This window comes from Pogona vitticeps, chromosome 15, assembly GCF_051106095.1.
Source record: "Pogona vitticeps strain Pit_001003342236 chromosome 15, PviZW2.1, whole genome shotgun sequence".
Taxonomy (NCBI): Eukaryota; Metazoa; Chordata; class Lepidosauria; order Squamata; family Agamidae; genus Pogona; species Pogona vitticeps.
The window spans coordinates 2,093,100-2,113,316 of NC_135797.1; the positions used below are offsets into that span (position 1 = coordinate 2,093,100).

General features: G+C 45.4%; 1 protein-coding gene across 1 annotated transcript; it reads right to left on the minus strand.

Annotated features, from left to right (window-relative positions):
• Positions 1-599: 599 nt before the first annotated feature.
• S100A11 (S100 calcium binding protein A11) lies at positions 600-6,186 on the minus strand. Its single transcript, XM_020798316.3, has 3 exons — positions 5,937-6,186; positions 1,893-2,051; positions 600-913 (listed from the first exon to the last, which is right to left on the minus strand). The coding sequence occupies exons 1-3, from the start codon at positions 5,937-5,939 to the stop codon at positions 746-748; spliced, it is 330 nt and encodes a 109-aa protein (XP_020653975.1). The 5' UTR covers positions 5,940-6,186; the 3' UTR covers positions 600-745.
• Between the last annotated feature and the right edge of the window lie 14,031 nt (positions 6,187-20,217).

The following is a 20,217-nucleotide window of genomic DNA, read 5'->3' on the forward strand; positions in this document are numbered from 1 at the left end:
TAAAGAAGAAAGAACAAAAGCCAAATTACAGTTGAATTTTAAGAAGACAAAAAAAAATACTGTGGAAGAATCATGTCACTTGGCAGTGAAGAAATGGAAATAATTTATATTCAGAATGGGAAAGTTAAAAAATAATTTGGGAGGTAAAAAATAACATGGGAAGATTCCACCCCCATTTTAGTTCAATCTTCAGTTGAAATGGAGCCTGCAGCCAAGAAATCAGAAGATAAAAACATAAAAGTACAACTATAAAAATAAATTAGAAAAAGTCCTTAGGAGGTGTAAACAGAAAGGCAAATACATGGGAACTCGATCAACTCAACTCTCTTTAGAAGAAAAAAAAAAAGGATGCTACGAAACTCAGAGCACATCACAAGAAGACAAAAGTAAAAAAAAAAAAGCCAGCCAAAGTTGAAGGCAGGAGGAAAAGAGGAAAACCAAAGGTAAGATGGATTAGCTCAGTCAACAGACCCATGGCTTTGAGCTTACAAGATCTAAGCAGATTTGTTAAAGACAGGACGTTTTGAAGGTAATTCATAGGATCATTAAAACTTGCAAGGAATTGCGGCTGGTTGGAGACCCAACAATGACAAGACTGATTTGAGAACATGTTGATTTTATTGAGAAAAATACAAAAGAAGACAAAGATGATGGTTGCAGGAGATGCTTTGCCGTTTGTTGTAGTCTTACGTGAATGCTACGTTTGGGAATGTTTGTGTTGATGTTGGTCTGAGACGAGGCATGGTCACGGCCTTTGAGGGTTGCCACCGGTGGAGGCCTTCAACACGTGTTCGTGGCAAGCTTGGGCGAGGCCCCCAATCAGGTTCAAGAACTCGCCGAAGTCCAGCAAACCGTCGGAGTTTATGTCCAGTTTCTTCATCATGCGGTCCACGACACCTGGGTCTTTCTGGTTCTGAAAGGTGGGGATAAAAGTAAGAGAATCACATGTGTATACCTTTACCTGTTGCTCAGATCTCACAAGGGAGCAGGAGGATCAGGGCCCGAAAGAGTCCCTATCATTATGATTACCACTCTTTCCTTCAATCAGCACAAGCTGTCCTCCACAAATAGTAACTTTTCCAGCTTCCAAAACACTTGACTAAAAATAGGTATCATGTTCAATAAATGTCTTAGGATCCATTTCATGGCACATTTGATTAAACCTCTAAATTAATGTGTAATTTATTGAGATGAAAATGGAATTACTGTATTTTTCAGTGTATAAGACGCCCCCCCCCACTTTTCTAATCCAAAATTAAGAAATCTAAGTGGGGCTTAGCAAGGGTTGGGGGTAAAGGGATCAAAGTGCTGCAGGATTGCTTTGATCCCTACTTCCCCTCCACTTGTTCTTGTTCTTTCCTCAGCTTACTTCCCTGTATAAGATGACCCTCAATTTTAGTCTAAAGATTTTAGACAAAAGTATAGTCTTATATGCAGAAAAATAGGGTATTTTTTTTTAAACTAAAAACTCCCATTAAAAAAAAAAACTAAATATAGTCCCGGTGAAATTTCCAAGTGTATTGTTGAGTATTTGTTTTGCTAAATGAAATGTAACTATTAATGAGTCATTAAGAATTTAAGAATGCAATGATTATTTTGTTTGAGAAAAAGAATTTGTTAAAAGTGCCATGGGATGTTTTGCTGGAATCTACTGATTTGTTAAAAGGGAAACCAAAGGTCATGTATTATCTTTAAGTCTAACTTGTAAGACTAACTGAGCTGGAGGGCGCGACTTGTATGACTTGATCTAGGCAGATATTTCAGGATGCAACTTGTTATCTTACCACAAGGGGGAAGTACCTTCACATGGATTTGTGAAGACTCCTAGGGCGAGTCTGTACAGTTCCAGGTGACCTCTTGGCTTATTCTAATTTTCACGGTGAAAATCGTACCTTTGTGAACGATGCCAATTCTGTGTTCATGAAGGTCAAGAATTCCTTCTTGGAGAGGGTATTTGCTTGCCCGTCACGGGAGGCATAGCGCTGGAAAACGGCCAGGAGCGACTCTATGCACCGTTCTGTCTCCGTAGGGCCGACGGGGAACCTCGATGACTGCAGAGGGTGAGAGGGGCAACAACAGGGCAGGTTTTAATTAGTTTCTGTCTCTTTTCCCCCAAAAGTCATCCTTGCTAGGATTATGATGATTGCAATCAGGCAAACCACCTGCTCTTTGATCCCATAAGGGCTGATGGAACAACAGGAAAGTGTGTATTTGAGTGTACATCTGTAACCTGCCTTCTTCCAAACAAGCTCCGAGGAAGTCACACAAAATAGGGAAGCCAGTGAAAGCCCAAGTTGACTCTAGTGGAGCTTCAGGGCTCAATCTTTTTTTAAAAAAGATACTGGCACTTTTATACATCGTGACTGTCTTGCTCGATTGTTTTTTCCTGCTCCTTTTAATCAACATTTTATATATTTGGAAGGTTTTCTACACCAATCAGAAAACACATCCTTTAACGGCCTGAAAGAGCAACGGCAATGAGAAAAGTGGAACGGATATGTGGAGCATCCTTTTATAGATTCCCTTTAACTAGAGCCAGCAAAGGTAAAGAGTAAGGCATGATGGGAATCGTAGTCAACCTGGAAAGCACAAGATTGAGGACAAGCTGGTTTTGGAGAACTGTCGATCACCTCCTGGCACCCTCTGGTGGAGAAAAGCTGCTTTGCAAGCAGAGGGAGGAAAAGAGGCCCCCGAGGGGAGAGGTTGGCGGAGGTCCCGCCTGATGAATCATTCTCAGAAGCTTCCCGGCATGGGCTTGCCAAGAGGAACCGTGTGAAAGAGGATCCTTGGTCTCGGCAAACAGGCATGAGCTCATGAGGGGGAGGAGGGGGATTTCTGGGTGTGTCTCCTTTCATGATCACAAGCATCTCCCTTGTCTCTTGAGTTTCCACCACCCAATTCTGCAACCCGAGTTCTGGGACAGGAGTGGTGGAAGATTGTTCTTTGATGCAACACACAATGAAACGGTGGAACTCACAGCCACAAGACGGAGAGACAGCTCCTGATTTAGAGGGCTTTAGCAGGGAAAGGATGAGATCCATCAACAGCTACTCGTTTGGAGGATTATGTGTCACTGCCTGGAGGCAATATTTTTTTTTTAAATCCTAGTTTCTGGGAAAGAGAAGGTGGAGGGTGTTGTTTGCCTCCGGTCCTGGCTTTTGGGCTTCTTGTTGGGTGAACGGGCTGGCCCCTGTGAAGCAAGAAGGTTGGGATAGGAAACCTCTCCTTGTGTCTGAACGGTCTCATCGTTAACACATTACATCGGACATGAGTTGCTGCAGTCTGATAGCTTTGCAGACAAGAAGCAAGATAAATGTTTCTGAGTTTTACTTTCAGAGGCAGGTGGGGTGGGACTACAAGGGGCGCCTTGGAGGCCATTTCAAAAGTTTGCTAGCCACAGAGACACCGGGCCAAGAGGATTGCTAGGATCATCCCACAGAGGAAGAAACTGTGTGCATTAGAAGCCAACCCAGATTAAACAGCTCAGAGTAAGGCAAGATGCAAACAGGGTAGACTGTGCTGGCTTAAAGGAGCTCCACCATCCTTTGCACCCTTGAATGCCCTCTGTGACTGGGGAAGGTAAGCATTTTCAGGGCGATTCCATAATATTTTGCTTCCAGAGAGGACCGGAGTCAAGAAGAAAGAACAGCTAGCAGATTTTGCTGTACAAAAAAGGTGTTCCTTGTGCAAAAACCCCATTTCCCTCCCCCCTTTTGTACCTAAAAGAAAAGTCCCACTTCTGCAAACTTTTATTTTTGAAAAAAAGAGAGTGAAAAACGCAACAACTGAAAAAACTTTCCCAGTGAAGGGAAAAAGTTTTCCATTCTTCATGCCCCCTTGCAGGAACAAAATAAAGAAATATTGACATTTCTGTGACAGAGATAACAGCCGCGGCGGGGTGGGAGGGAGAAAAGCAAGGGGAAATAGTAGGGTTGAGAAAGAGTTGAACTTCCCCTTTGACCAAATTCCATTGGTCTTGCAGCTGTTTTATCCCTTTAAGACGCCTAGGAGCTATTTTGAAATAAAGGGAACATATCTGGTACAAGCCTGTGAAAGTCTACACCCCTTGCTGCCATTATCCAAGTTCTGGATAGATTTTTAAGCTTCTGGCTGAGTGACAAGAGGAACATAAATTTTGTACATGCCCAGAGACAGTGAAGCAACTGTCCTATTATCTGGAGGCTGAGATTCAGAATGCCACACTTTTCCTTGCCCGAAGAAGCTGCTTCAGTTGAGAGGTTTCGGACGGTTCAGAAATAAAAAACAGAGGAATCCGGCCGGTTTGAGCAGTTGGCAACCCTCCAGGGAGAGGCACAGGCAAGAACAGACAGAGAAGGAGTTACACCATGGTGGAAATATGTGCAGGGAGGAAGTCCACCCTCAAAAGAAGGAACTCAGATCACTCCGAACTGTTTTCTAGTCCCCCCCCCCCGGGAGCTTTTCATAACGAAAGTCCGTTGTGCTTTTAAAAATGCCCGTAAAGTGGCATTAGCTGCGTCTTCCTTTTCCCTTTTCGGAGCTTGTGAAATCTAATATTCTGGTAGCCGAACGTGGGTGGGTCTTCAGCGGCAGCAGTGCAAAATAACAGTCACCCTAGCTGGCGCCAAAGATCAGGTTGCGGGCTTAAAGGCGCAGGAGCAAAAGCCAATTAAAACATTGGCAACCCGCACCATATCAAAGTCGATGCACACTTTGAATATGTGGGTGTGTGCTTAGAATGTCAGCCTACGGCTGGTTAACTGTCTTGGGGGAAAATTCAGCAGGCAAAACCTTTCACAAGAGGGCAGTGTGGCAACAGGCCACCTACCTGTTGGATATCTGTCTATTATAGCTCTGCCTGGAGCTTTTATCCTCCTCAGGCAAATGCTTTGATCAACAGTGTGGCAGGAAGAAATTCAACAGATACTCCATTTCCCCTCCACTGTGTTCCCTATAGCCAAGGTGGGCTTCGCCAGGTAAACTCCCGTTGAGATAGTTATCCGGTTGCCTCCTGGAAGCTTCTTCTTAGCCCGGGAAAGGCTGCAGTGACTATCAAGTGACCCCATGTTCTCTCATGCATAGTATGAGCAAAATGGCACACTATGCGCACGAGATGAGCCTGAGCATGGTTCATGGGGCCACACCCTTTGGGAACCTAAATTCACCAGCCAGCGTAGCATAGCTAAGGGGCCAGGTGTGTTTCAGAGAGGTGTGATTTTTTTTAAAGCCAACGTTCCAAGTTTTATCCTTCCCACGCTGAACAAAGCAAAGTTCATATCATCCTCGGCTGCCTGGTTGCCATGTTTTCCTTTAGGAAAAGCGCTTCTCCAAATGCTATGGAGCAAGGCAGAGGCCTACCATTGGCTGGCCCCCATGGCGTCTTGGCTTTTAAGTATCTTCTATCCCCTTCCACGCTCCTCCCTTTCCCTCTGCACGGTATAAACTGTGTAACGCAACAGCGCTGAGTCCATTCAACGTCTTAGGTTCCCGTTGCATGGTTGGAAAAGACCTCAAGGGGGGGGATGACATATTTGCAAGGAAGAACAAGTGTGGGCTTTCCAGGCTAGCTAAAGAAGCACTGACACAAAAGGAAAGAGGGATGAGGAGGGCAGAAGAAAAACTGCACAACTCAAGCATAGGGGTCTTTGCGTAAACAAGGAAGGAAACTCTCCTGCGTCCTTCAGCCTTTCCACTCCACCTCTGAAAGTTCTTAAACACTCCGTCCCTTCTTTCCCGAGAAGATGATTTCAACGTTGGCAGGCCTTCCTTGGGTTTCCTGCCAAAATCCGCTCCCGTTCTCTGGTTTGTTTCCACCAACCGGGAGGCCATGGGTCTATTTTCACGAACGAATGCTCAGAGGAAAGAGGAGAAGGAACCCCCCCCCCACAAACCCCAAACTATTTCCTACCCTGTGTGTCATTCAGGCACCCATTCCAAGGGCGAGGCATCCAACTTACCATGGCTGTGGCTAGAGGAGAGAGACCTGACGTGGATCAGAGGGCTGGCGCGCTGGCTAGTTGTCTGTCTTGGAATGATGGGTTTTTGGTGAACGAGGGGAGGTGCTCAGCCTTCCCCTCCCCAGCCCACGCCCAACTCTCTCTTCATGGAGGCAGCCTCTCTCTCTCTCTCTCTCTCTCTCTCTCTCTCTCAGTTTAGCAATTTTGCTTAGTAACCACAAACCTAGACATGCCTCTTTGGAGACAATGATTGGGGCCCCACCTTACTTATTGCTCAGGAATGTCTCCGCAGGCTGGTGGGAGCTGTTCTTTTTCCTATTATCTTTTTATTTGGCCTGGTCCCTTATCTTTTCCTGAGCTCTCCCTTTTGCACATTTTTTTTTTGCAGTTTCCTGTCTTAGCCACAGAGCTTGGCCAAGTTATTTTTCCTGAACTGAGAGAGAAAAAGAGAGAGAGAGAGAGAGAGAATTTCCAAACCTTGTCTGATGAAGTGTGCCACAATACTTCGTTCACAATCCACTGGGGTCCTGGGCTCTTAAAGCGGCCGAATGGCAGGCAGAGATTCATCAGGTCAAGATCGGCCAAGCTCTCTCATCTTGGAGATACATAGTCCTTGGGGGTGTTCTGTGAGGCCAAATTGATGGTCTCCAGGCTCATTTCCCTCTGCCCAGGCTTGTCCGACGGCACAGCTTCTTCGTGGAACAGTGTGGGAGATTCTAGGCTTCCAAACACAGGGGCCTCCTTCCTCTTTGTTACATGGATTTTCCCGCTCTCCATATCACGCAAATGACAGTGGAGTTGTAGCAGAAGCTTCACCATTTCCAAACTTCTCTGGCAGAGTGTAAATCTTAAGAACAGGGCGCTTTGCCCGACAGCCAGTGCTTTTTCAAACACATATGAACAAGCCGATGCCAAACCATCATGTTGCGAAAAGTAAATCCTGCCAAAGAGCTCTTTCAAAAAGCACATTTTCAAAGTGATTGGAAAAGATGACTTGTTACAACTTTAAAGTATCTCTGTTGCTGCTTGTGATGATTTTGCTGTGATTTCGTAACAACCTCTTATGCCAGGAACCAATACATTAACCAAGCTCCAATGCCCAAAACTGAACCATAAATGCATCAACGTCTTGCACATGAACAGCTGGATAGCTCATGGGTTTAGGTCTCTGGCTGTGTAGCCAGAGGTTGGGAGTTCAAATCCCCCCACTGGGCCTCCTTGCCAGGGGCTGGACTGGATGATCCAGAGGGCCCCTTCCAACTCTGCTGTTCTAAGATTATTCTGAAATTCTATTCTAAGATCTTTCTCCTAAAGATATTACCATATTTTTCAGTGTATAAGACTATACTTTTGTCTAAAATCTTTAGACTAAAAATTGAGGTCGTCTTATACACGGAAGTAAGCTGACGAGAGAACAAACACAAGTGGAGGGGAAGGCAGTCATCAAAGCGATCTTGCAGCACTTTGATCCCTTTTCCCCTACACTTGCTAAGCCCCACTTAAATTTCTTAATTTTGGATTAGAAAAGTGGGGTGTGTGTGTGTCTTATACACGAAAAATAGGTAATTTAGTGTCCTCCAAAAGTAGCATTTGGTAGAAAAACATTTTCTGGACCAGGGATGATAAAAATGGGGCCTCCGGCATGTATGCATTTTCTGTTTATAGTGCCTTGTTTTCACAGGTTGTCCTCAGAACCACGTCACGTGGCCAGGTGTCACCACACCGGCTTTGCCCATCTTTTCCATCACCAGTTTCCTCAGCTGACCAGCTTGCAATATTATTTGTGTTGTGAAGGAGGAAAAATGTTGCAGCAACGTGAGGCTCTTTGGCAACACTTTCCGTTACAAATATTCAGCAAGAGTTCCAGAAGCCTCTCGAGACCTAGAAAGCAGGGGATCGTTGACTAAAGCAACAAACAAGTTGCTAGCAGGGTGAATTCTCCCAGCAAGAATTTAGGGTGAGGCCCTGTGGCGTATTTCCACTGGATCCTGCTGTTTCCTGCAAAATTTGGGACCCCCTTGCTCTCCTGCCAAATGCCTTAAAATCTTGCCCTCTAAGGGTGGGAAACCCTCTGATATTTTAGCATTTATTTGAGGGCTGCAGTACAAAAGGCAGGAGAAGGAAGTTCTGATTCCGCTGGCTTTGAATACAATCAATACATCTGTAAAAGTGAAGTGCCAGTTTCACAAGTGGCACATTGGATTGTGCCTGCTTTCTGATTGGTCTGTGGGGGGTAAACAGGGACTTCCTTTGGAAATCCTGTCACTCAGGTGCAGCAGCTTTGAAAGAAACCCTCTCTGGAGAAGGAAAATGTTTTATCCCTAATTGTGAAGTCGGAGTCTTGTCTGATTTTACTATTGGCCATAACTTATCGCTGGGTTTTAAACTGAAAGAGGCTGTGGTTTTCCTCATGACTGATTGTTGTAACCCTTGAAAAATGTTCTTATTTCATACTTGAATTGTATCACAGTTCACTGCCTGGACCCGTCCCTTTTTTGTGTGTGGTGGAAGCTGCTCAAACCACAAAGCGTAACTGCTGCGAACACACCTTGTGTAACTTTCACTCTGCTGAGCTTGTTCCACTGGCAAATGTCTCTCTTTGTGTGTATGTGTTTGTGTGTGAGAGACCTGGGGATGTTCCCATGGCAGCATTGTCCTAGAATGGGGACTAACATTGCCACATATCCTGGAGACGGCCATCAACAAGACTCTTAGAAAGAAATTCCCCTACATTCAGTTCTTGTGTGGGGGAGTGGAGAGAAAGTTATATTCAGGAGAACTGGGTTCAAATCCATGTTCAGCCCTGGAACCTCACTGTGGGATGAGATTGTGTCTCTCTCTTCTATCTTGGGATCCCCGTTAGAGCCATTGAAAATCAGATGCAATTTGAAGTGAGAAGCCAAAATCATGATTGGAGAGATGTTAGTCACAGATCTGGTTCCTCTGAGTGTACTGAAAAACAACAGTGCACCTGGATACCTGGACGATAGCCAGAGGATTGCAGAAGACGCAGGGCGTGTCTGGAAACTTGGAGGAGGCAGTCATGCATCCTGCAGCCAAGACCCACAAGTGAATCACAGGAACCACAGACGGTGGGGTGGGAAAAATACAGAATACTTTGTAACACCAGGGAGAATAAGGTACCCCTAGAAGTGTGTGGAAAGGAGGAGACCTCACTATTGTGTTTTGGTTATTTATTTTTATCTTCTCTTCCATGCGGGCACGTTCTGACTTGCAAGGGGGGTGGAAAAAACCACAGCAGTTCCATGGAATCCCTGGACTAAAGTTTCCGTGAGTCATAGAATAGATTGTTTCCTCTGGAAACCCACCAGACATACAGTCTGATATCAGCTACTGTTATAGCTTGTTTACTCTCTGCCTCCACCTGGTGATATAATGGTATATTGCAGTTCCTGTAAATAACTGAAATTCATTTTCAATAGGTTCTCCCTGTCCCCATTCTGTGTCTTGTGTATCTTGCTTTGCTTCTCTGTTCTAGAACCACCGGAAGGGAAGAGAAGACAACACAAAATATTTGTGAGTCGTACAAGAGTGTAGAAAGAAAAAGGATGAAATGGAGAAGTCCAATGTTTAAATCTTGAGCAGTTTATTGAGTATCGTTATGCTATAAGAAAGAGAAAGACATCTGCTAACATCGATTCAGTTGTGGTCCAGCAACCTGTTGAAGTACTGGGTACCTCTGAAAGTTTTCGGACTGCAAGGTCTTGAAAATGGTTCTGTGTCCCTTTTGCATTTCCACGGCAGCCAAACTCAGTGTCCCTGAGGAAGAGCTAAGGATGGAGGCAAGAAATCGTGCTGAAGAGTGGCAGAGCATAGCGCTGCACTGATACAGTTCCTCTGGATCTCCATTGCAGAGAGCACAAAACACATTCATTTAAACCAGTGATTCCCAATCATGGGCCCCCAGATGTTTTTGGACTAAAACTCCCAGAAGCCTTCACTGCCAGCTATTGCTGGCCAGGATTTCTGGGAGTTAAAGTCCAAGAACATCTGAGACCCAAGGTTGGGAACCACCAAATTTTAAACCTAGGGAGCTTGCCCAAGAAGTGGCTGGGTAACTTTTTACAAACTTCTAAAATGTCACACCTTTTGTATGATGGATTGTTGTTCAAGTGGAGTAACTCAATAGGTTCCTGACCAGAGCCTCTCAACCTACTACTGAGGGGAGGAATAATGGGTTAAATCCAATTTTAATCCTTACAAGAGTAGACCCATTGAAATGAATGGGACTTGTGAGGCACTGCTTATGGAAGCCCCACAGATTGCAACAGACCTAAGTGAGATGAATTGATTTTTTAGCCCATTGTATCCAAAGAGGTCTGTCACTGAATTCAAGAACTGTTAGCAGAGGCATCATAGACTTCTTCGTTTGTTTCGTTGGTTGCATGAACTTTAATCGGTTAAATGAGTAGATGACTTGACTAAATGTTCATATGGCTTCAAAGGGCAAAGAGAAAGATAGTTTTAAAGCAAAAAGAATAATATGCTTTCTTGATTTCAAGTGTACAGGTCTATGGGATTGCTGGTTTTGTAGGATGTGGATGAACTACAGCTCCCATCATGCATGACCATGATACAGGTGGCAGCTGAAGTCCAACTAAAGCCACAGATAGCACACATCTGGTCCTTAGTTTGGATATACCTTTATTTGTCTGGGTATATTGGAAACTGGGCTTCCTTAGGCTGTAGTTATAGGCACACCTTGGGAATAAGTGTGGTGAATTTCATTGGACTTATTCCCGAGTAAGCATGCCTAAATTTGCACAAAAGATGGAAATGCAAGCATTCCTACCCAAGGCTTGTGATGAATGACTATATTTCCCAACAGAGTTTAGAAAATGTGGGTTTTTGGAGTACAAATCCCCAAATCCCCCTGAGCCAGCATGGCTATGTTGAATGGGAGATTATGGGAATTGTAATCCAAGAAGTCCCTTTTCCAAGCTCTGCTGCCAGACCAGTCTTCTCACCTCCAGACTCTTACCACATTTCATAGAGCAAAGAGCTGATTGAAGAGCTGATCACGGAAATGGGTTAGAGGGGTACCAAGAAGACTCAGAAATATCTTAAAGGAATATCTGCCATCTGGGTTTACATGGGGGAAATGATTCTAGAGAAGACGGGGTTAGCCCATGCTGTCCCTCCACCCCAGTGGGAAAAATCTCAGGTCTAAAGGACCGATACAGAGCTGATCAGAATAAATGGTTATAAGAATACATGAAAGGATCACAGGAAATCCAAAAGAAGATTGTCATCCAAGGGGTGAGGAGTTAGTATGTTCCTCTCCTGGGCTGCCTACGACTCATCCTGTTTTTTCTGGGCCATCAGATATTCATAGAGAGGGTTGCAGACCATGGGTACTTTGTCACACAGAAAGGTTGGCTTTTCTTCAGGGGCCCCGGGCTCTCGAGGTTCAGGGCTGGTCTCCCTTTCATCCCCACCTTGTGATCCTTCTACAGCAGGCTGGTCCTCCTTCCCCTCTTCCTCCTCTTCCTCCTCCAGCGGTGGCTGAGGTTCTCGGGTCTCTGGGTTGTTTCCACGGCTCTCGTCCGACGGTGGCTCAGCTGGAATGGCTTGGCTGCCATCTCGTTCCCGACCTGCATCCTCAACTGGTGACAGGTGTTGTTCACTGGCATCAGATGGTTCCCAAGTTCTATCTTCCTGTATTGACTCACTTGCTTGGGGTTCAGTCCTTCCTATGGCTTCTGGGGTGGATTCATGGACACCTGGAGCATCTTGCTGGTGCCCTGTGGTCTGCAGCTCCAGAGGCTGGGAGGAGGTGATCTCACTTCCAACAGGTCCAGGCTGTTGTGCCCTCAGCACCCTTGATTGCCCCTCTTGGAGCCAGGCAGCTTCTTGTGGCCGTGGCTGGCTTCTCAGAGTTCCTCTTGGTTCTTCACTACATAGACATGGGCATCCTTTGGAAGCCTGTTCTGACTGAGGCAGATTGGAATGTGCTTGGTCCTGCTTTTGCTCTTGTAGGTCAGATCTCTGCTCTTTATCATCTCTTGGGTTATCAACAGGTGACCTGGCTTCCCTTTGCTGGCTGTCTCTTGCATCAACCCCTTGCCTACGACTTATCCTCTGGTCAGCATCGCTATTGTCAAAATCATGAGAAGCGGTTGCCCTCTGCTGTCCTCTGTCTCTTGGTTCAGACACATCTGTCTGTGTTCTTCGTTGATCTCCATCTCCATCCTCAAAATCTTGTGGAGGAGTTCTTTGCTCTCCTCCCTCTCTAGAGTCAACCTCACGTCCCTGGGGTCTTCTCTGGTTAACCTCGCTTTCCTCAAAATCATGTGAAGTTGTCCTCTGATCTTCTCCATCTCTTCTCTCAACCTCATGTACTCGTGGTCTTCTCTGCTCAACAACTCTTCCCTCAAAATCACGTGAAGGGGTTCTCCTCTGATCTTCTCCATCTCTTGGTTCAACCTCACGTACCCGTGGTCTTCTCTGCTCAACAACTCTTCCCTCAAAATCACGTGAAGGGGTTCTCCTCTGATCTTCTTCATCTCTTGGTTCAACCTCACGTACCCGTGGTCTTCTCTGCTCAACAACTCTTCCCTCAAAATCACGTGAAGGGGTTCTCCTCTGATCTTCTTCATCTCTTGGTTCAACCTCACGTACCCGTGGTCTTCTCTGCTCAACAACTCTTCCCTCAAAATCACTTGAAGGGGTTCTCCTCTGATCTTCTTCATCTCTTGGTTCAACCTCACGTACCCGTGGTCTTCTCTGCTCAACAACTCTTCCCTCAAAATCACTTGAAGGGGTTCTCCTCTGATCTTCTCCATCTCTTGGTTCAACCTCACGTACCTGTGGTCTTCTCTGCTCAACAACTCTTCCCTCAAAATCACGTGAAGGGGTTCTCCTCTGATCTTCTTCATCTCTTGGTTCAACCTCACGTACCCGTGGTCTTCTCTGCTCAACAACTCTTCCCTCAAAATCACGTGAAGGGGTTCTCCTCTGATCTTCTTCATCTCTTGGTTCAACCTCACGTACTCGTGGTCTTCTCTGCTCAACAACTCTTCCCTCAAAATCACGTGAAGGGGTTCTCCTCTGATCTTCTTCATCTCTTGGTTCAACCTCATGTACTCGTGGTCTTCTCTGCTCAACAACTCTTCCCTCAAAATCACGTGAAGGGGTTCTCCTCTGATCTTCTTCATCTCTTGGTTCAACCTCATGTACTCGTGGTCTTCTCTGCTCAACAACTCTTCCCTCAAAATCACGTGAAGGGGTTCTCCTCTGATCTTCTTCATCTCTTGGTTCAACCTCACGTACTCGTGGTCTTCTCTGCTCAACAACTCTTCCCTCAAAATCACGTGAAGGGGTTCTCCTCTGATCTTCTTCATCTCTTGGTTCAACCTCATGTACTCGTGGTCTTCTCTGCTCAACAACTCTTCCCTCAAAATCACGTGAAGGGGTTCTCCTCTGATCTTCTTCATCTCTTGGTTCAACCTCATGTACTCGTGGTCTTCTCTGCTCAACAACTCTTCCCTCAAAATCACGTGAAGGGGTTCTCCTCTGATCTTCTTCATCTCTTGGTTCAACCTCATGTACTCGTGGTCTTCTCTGCTCAACAACTCTTCCCTCAAAATCACGTGAAGGGGTTCTCCTCTGATCTTCTTCATCTCTTGGTTCAACCTCATGTACTCGTGGTCTTCTCTGCTCAACAACTCTTCCCTCAAAATCACGTGAAGGGGTTCTCCTCTGATCTTCTTCATCTCTTGGTTCAACCTCATGTACTCGTGGTCTTCTCTGCTCAACAACTCTTCCCTCAAAATCACGTGAAGGGGTTCTCCTCTGATCTTCTTCATCTCTTGGTTCAACCTCACGTACCCGTGGTCTTCTCTGCTCAACAACTCTTCCCTCAAAATCACGTGAAGGGGTTCTCCTCTGATCTTCTTCATCTCTTGGTTCAACCTCATGTACTCGTGGTCTTCTCTGCTCAACAACTCTTCCCTCAAAATCACGTGAAGGGGTTCTCCTCTGATCTTCTTCATCTCTTGGTTCAACCTCATGTACTCGTGGTCTTCTCTGCTCAACAACTCTTCCCTCAAAATCACGTGAAGGGGTTCTCCTCTGATCTTCTTCATCTCTTGGTTCAACCTCATGTACTCGTGGTCTTCTCTGCTCAACAACTCTTCCCTCAAAATCACGTGAAGGGGTTCTCCTCTGATCTTCTCCATCTCTTGGTTCAACCTCACGTACCCGTGGTCTTCTCTGCTCAACAACTCTTCCCTCAAAATCACGTGAAGGGGTTCTCCTCTGATCTTCTTCATCTCTTGGTTCAACCTCACGTACCCGTGGTCTTCTCTGCTCAACAACTCTTCCCTCAAAATCACGTGAAGGGGTTCTCCTCTGATCTTCTTCATCTCTTGGTTCAACCTCACGTACCCGTGGTCTTCTCTGCTCAACAACTCTTCCCTCAAAATCACGTGAAGGGGTTCTCCTCTGATCTTCTCCATCTCTTGGTTCAACCTCACGTACCCGTGGTCTTCTCTGCTCAACAACTCTTCCCTCAAAATCACGTGAAGGGGTTCTCCTCTGATCTTCTTCATCTCTTGGTTCAACCTCACGTACCCGTGGTCTTCTCTGGTCAAACTCTCTTTCCTCAATATCATCTGAAGGTGTAATGCTCTGATCTTCTTCATCACTGGGGTAAGGATTCCATGTCCTTTGTCGCCTCTGGTCAAGTTGTGTGGTGTGATCATCATGTGTAGATGACCTCCTTGGCTGTTCATCATCTTTTCGATCTACCTCATGTCTTTGGTTTCGCCTCTTGCTGCCATCTCTTGCCTCAGAGTCCCGGAGGTATGTTTGTCTCTGCTCATTGTCAATTCTTTGTGTTGCTTCTGATCTGGATGTCTGTTGCCTACTTTGATCCTGACGTCTTCGACCATCATTTGAGAAGTAAGGCCTTGGACTCTCTGTAGGTCTGGTACGTGACTCTGTTGGTTGAGACGTTTCTCGCTCATCTGTTCCGTAGCGCGTCTGTTGAGGTCGTCCCCTATCACTTTCCCTGGGTTCAGAATCATGTAGGCCAGTCTGTCTCCTTTCGCTGTCTCTTTCCTGGCGTTCTGGCCTGTAATATTGTTCCCTTCCTTGGCCATCTTCTCGTTCATATCTTGGAGGCCTGCTGTGTTCATGGTGACTAAATTCTTGTGCATGTGGTAGAGTATTTCGTCTTTCATTCCCTTCTTCCTCACGTTCAGTCAGATGCTCATGTTGCCTTCTTGGGTCATCTCTTTGGGGCCTTCTTCTAATATCTTCTGCTGGCTCAGACTCATAGTGGGACAGTTGTTCAACCCCACGTTCATCTTGCCACTCCCGAGGCTGGTCCCTCCTTCGATCACCTCTCTGGTTGGGACTGCGTGCTTGTCGATGGCCCCTCTCTTCTTCTTGGCCTACAGGCTCACGTGGTTGGGAATCTCTCCTCTCTTCTCCTTGCAAGGTAGCATCATCTGGATGAGTCCATGTTTGGTCAGAATCTCGTCTTTGTTCTGGTATGTGGCCTTCTTCCCTTGCACCATCTCCCTGGGGATAATCCCACTCAGCTCTCTGTGGCTCCCTTCCACGTGGGGCTCTGTCAGCATCTTCTTTCTGAGAGAGACATTCTCTTGGTTCCAGGTGGCTGTAACAAGCTTTGGCCACTTTGAAGAGGAGAAGGAGGTACTCTTTGAAATTAATCAAGCCATCTCTGTTGGTATCCAACAACTGGAAAGTCAGCTCAACTGTCTCAGGGTCATAAGCATTCTGAAAGAGAATTGAAGGAACAATGAATAGAGAGAAAGGAGACTTTTGTTTGATCTGTGATTTAATACAGACCATCCTAATATGTCTGTCTTGTATGTGGTCCCCAGTCCCAATCATCGGACTCAACCATGAGCTCCAGACTTAGCAGTCCGTCCTCCATGCTATAGTTCCGGCTTACCTGTATGACCTCTGCGAACTCCTTCTGGAGGAGTCTCTTCATCTCCTTTTTGTTCAGAGTTGAGCAGTCTCCATGCCGCTGGGCATATTTGTAGAAGACACCGATGATGGTGCAGATGCTCTCCAGGAGGTAAGGCATCTTGAAGGTTCTTTTCCTTGGGGGACGAGGTTAAAAATAAAATGAATTGCTATTGTAGATTCCAAAACCCATACTCAGGCGATACCTTTGTTAGGCTTTATTGAATGAGAAATTTGCTGTACAAAATATATGGTTCTACCATGGAAGATTGGAGAGAGGATGGTTTGAAATAAAAGACTTGGGAGTCTGAGGGATAGGGAGGTGATAGAGAGAGTGCAGAACTGTGCTAAGGGAATTAAAAGCCTAGGAACAAATAACATCGTTTGGATACTGTAACTTTAATAAGATCTTGTTAAACGAATCCAAGTGGTGTGGACCTCGATACGTGAGGATTGGAGGTCGTTATGAGGGCCTAAGAGGCAAATACACACATATAAAGTAAAGGTTGGTGGCAGTGAAAGAGGGAGAGAGGAAATAAGTGAAGCTTATGAAAAGAAACACTTTCAATCTTGTGACAAAACAAGGTGAGTTTCCACATCAGTATATGAGCGAAGGGGTAGAACAAATTGGATGTCATATCACTCCTTAGTGGGAGTCATCATGAGCATAGAAAGAAATGACCTGCCACATCCTGAATTTAGATTGTTTCATCAAGGTGCACTGCTCGGCATGTAATAGTTTTCTCCCCCGGGGGAAACGTTGGTTGGTTATTGCATTCCATTTCTCCTGGTTAGTTCCAACGTAAAGATGTTAGGCTACAAGACCCCTTTGGCTTGCATAAGTCCTGGACATCCCTCTGCCATATGAAGAAGGACTGGTCCTCTAAGTTGCATGATATCTCAATAGGGACCAAGTCCAGCTGGATTCCCCAGCATCTGGGGGATGGTGGTTTGCATATTTCCTTTGTCTATATTATAACATCTTCCGAGCATGTCAACCAATTGTGATAAACCTCCTAAGCCACCATGATTCTGTGATTTCCTAGGAGGGGCACCATCAAAGTAAGATGCATGTCCACCACCAATGGAAAACCTTCTAAGCCACTGTGATTCTGTGTCCCTACATATGTGGCTGCACTGATGTCCCATCAGCTCTAGGAAGCATAACCAACGAGAAGGAAACATAGAGGATACTTGCCCTTGTTGATGAACATTACAATGTACTACACAATTGAATGGTCATGTCCCCAGGGCAGATTACATTCTGCCTGCCTGAGCAAACCAGCACGTCTTAGTCGTCAATGAAAGCTAATTAGGATAGGGACCAATCAACTTTTCCTGGGAGTGAGACTCCTAGAGCTTAGGAGAAGACCCTCTCTTAAGTCCCCATCAACCATGTCCTCTGGTGGGAAAGATTCTTCTCCAAAGGCTTATTAGACAAGGAAAAGCACATGCCAAAGCCATCAAAGAGAGGAACGTAGCACAAAAATCTAAAAACATTACTTCTGAATTCGAATGAATACAAAGCACACAAAAACACCCAGCATCGCACCAGTCTAAAACACTGTTGGAGCAATCCTAAATAAGGTATTGCAAATGTTCATAAATACGTTCTCTGTTTAGCAGTCGTGATTAATGAGCTATCAGGACTGCCTCACCCTTTTAAAAAGTCCTGGATTCACAAGATGTCTGATTAGAACAAAGCTTGTCTAGCACAATCAGATGGAAAGTCTTCTCTTGTTACAGTGCAAATTCCAATACACAACAAAAGCGCAGCCATTTCCCCTGCAACACGGATGGTTTGCCTTGAATCTTCTTTGCTGAGCATTTCTAGACTGGGTTACCATCAAAGTCAAACATTTGCCAACCTATGTATAGAAGGGAGTTGGGATTTCCCCCCATCTTTTTGCTCAGACAGTCCATGCAATGACTTCACCATCTGCCGTATTGTCATGACCTCTTATGAAACTGGCCTCCCGGTTTCTTTGCTCAAAGATGCAACGGAGGTTCTCAAGAGCTCATCAGCATGCATAAATAATACCAGTAAGAGCTAGGGCTTCTAGATCTACCAGGATGGGGTTCTAGATCCACCTGAATGAGGAGTCTAGATCTACAAGGATGGGGAACATGTGACTCAATGAAAGTTGTTGGACAGTAACTCCTATAGTTCTGGACTAGAAAAGCCAATGATGGACGACAATGAGAGTTGTGTTCCAAAAAGCATCTAGAGAGCCACCAACTACTCAGTTCAAACAAATATATATGTAACCATTCAACCTTGCTAGGTCACATAGACCTTTCCTCTCAAAATGCCACCATTACCTATTCTCTTCCCATTAGATCACTGGTTCCCAACCATGGGTCCCCAGATGTTCTTAGACTAGAACTCCCTGAAGCCTTCACCCCTAGCTGTGTTGGCCAGGATTTCTGGAAGTTGTAGTCCAAGAACATCTGGGGACCCAAGATTGGGAACCACTGCCTTGAGTCCATCATCACTTTGTGCATCTTTCTTAGAACCATCCCCAAGCTCCAGCCCTCCAGATAAGTTCGTCTCCATTCCCACTATCCTCAGATGGCTGGGGATGATAGAATTTGTAGTCTAACACATTGATCTGGATGTTGCATTCAGGAAGACTCTTTGATCCAGCACCAGCACCAAATCCCTTTCCTTCCTCTTCTCCTAATGGCCTCAAAAATGCTTTAGCTCTGTTAATCCTGATGTCTTCCAGATACGATGGACTAGAGCGCCCATCCTTCTTGGCCATGGGCTCTGTTTGGCTTGGGTTCCTGCACATTTTAGACCAAAGCATCTGGATATCACCTGGTGGGCCCACCCCTGCTCAGACCCTTCCTTGTAAGGAAGATGCTTCCAACCCATGTTTTGACCATCTCCCACTTCTCTCCCACTCCTTCTGTCATGCAATTGCTTCTAATTTTCACAGTCCCTCACTGAGACAAAATTTCAACTCACCCAAGTCAGTAAAACCAAGAGCTTGCAGGCTTCGGAGCAGCAGGTTGGAGAACACTGCGTAGCTGGTCCCCCTTTTATATGATTTTAGTATTCTTGCTGCTGGAAGCAACACCCTTTCTTGGGTGACGGCCTGATTCATCTTCCACCCAACCCAGACCAGCCTGTTAAACTTTTGTCTCCACTAAATGGGCTGTTCAGCTTGATTTATTTCCACCTCCCCTCTTTAACTCATTTTTTAAAAAAGAAGTCCCAAAAATAACATGAGCTCCTCTACGGCAACAAGGCGAATTAAATGGAAGAGTCTTAACTTCCTTATCGGGCTATGTGTTATTGCTCTTCATTCATTAGGGAAGAGGCGAAAGCCATTGAAAATGACCATATCGAAGCATAAGAGAATAGTTATAATAATGTCTTCTGGTGGAAGCATAACCTGAGTGAAGAACTAAGTTTGGGGAACCCTTTGCACGTTGTCTAGCATTCTCCCATCAATGGTGGCCGCTTGTGTAGGAACAGAACAAGTCCCATATATTCTCAACCTTGGGCATCAAAATCTTCATATCTGAATATTCTCTGCTCTACCCAGCTTTGCCAATGGCCTGGTGCTCAGGCGTTCCTCTCTCAATCTAGTTTCAAGGGGAAGGAAAATCGTGTGCAATTTAGTAACATAACAAAGTCAGGATTTGATTGTACAGTTGTCATGGAGCGACATAGGCTACGAATGATGTCCAAAGACTCTGTTGTTTCTGCTTTGGTTGTAATATCCTATAAACTCATTAATCAAGGTTAGACATCACATGGCTTATACATGTCCCTTAGGCCATTTCCTTTCTTCTTTTGCAGCCGTCTGTTACAATACTAAAAACAGAATCATAGAATAACTGTGTTGGAAGGGGCCTATGAGTCTAACCCCCAGCTCAAGGCAGGAATCCGAGTCAAAGCAGATCCGATAGATGGTTGTCCAATTTTCTCTTGAAGGACTCCAGGGTTGGAGTACTCAACACCTCCCAAGGTAATTGGTTCCATTATTGTACTGCTCTTACAGTTAAGAAGTTTTTCCTGATATTCATCCTGTAGCTTGAGGCCATTATTATGTGTCTAGCATTCTGGGTTGATTGAGAACAGATCCTGCCCCTCCTCTGTATGATTGTCTGTCAAGTATTTGAAATGTGCTATCTCCCCTCAATCTTCTCAATGTTAAACATGCCCAGTTCTTTCCATCTTTCCTCCTAGGGCTTGGTTTCCAGTCCCGTGATCATCCTGGTTGCCCTCTTCTGAACTTGCTCCAATTTGTTGGTCTCCTTAAAGTATGGGGTCCAGAACTCTAGATAAGGCCTAACCAGTGCAGAA

Coding starts and splice junctions, on each gene's coding strand:
- S100A11 (XM_020798316.3), bottom strand. Junction 914..1,892: donor AATTGGCATCGTTCACAAAG/GTACGATTTTCA, acceptor CCCACCTTTCAG/AACCAGAAAGACCCAGGTGT.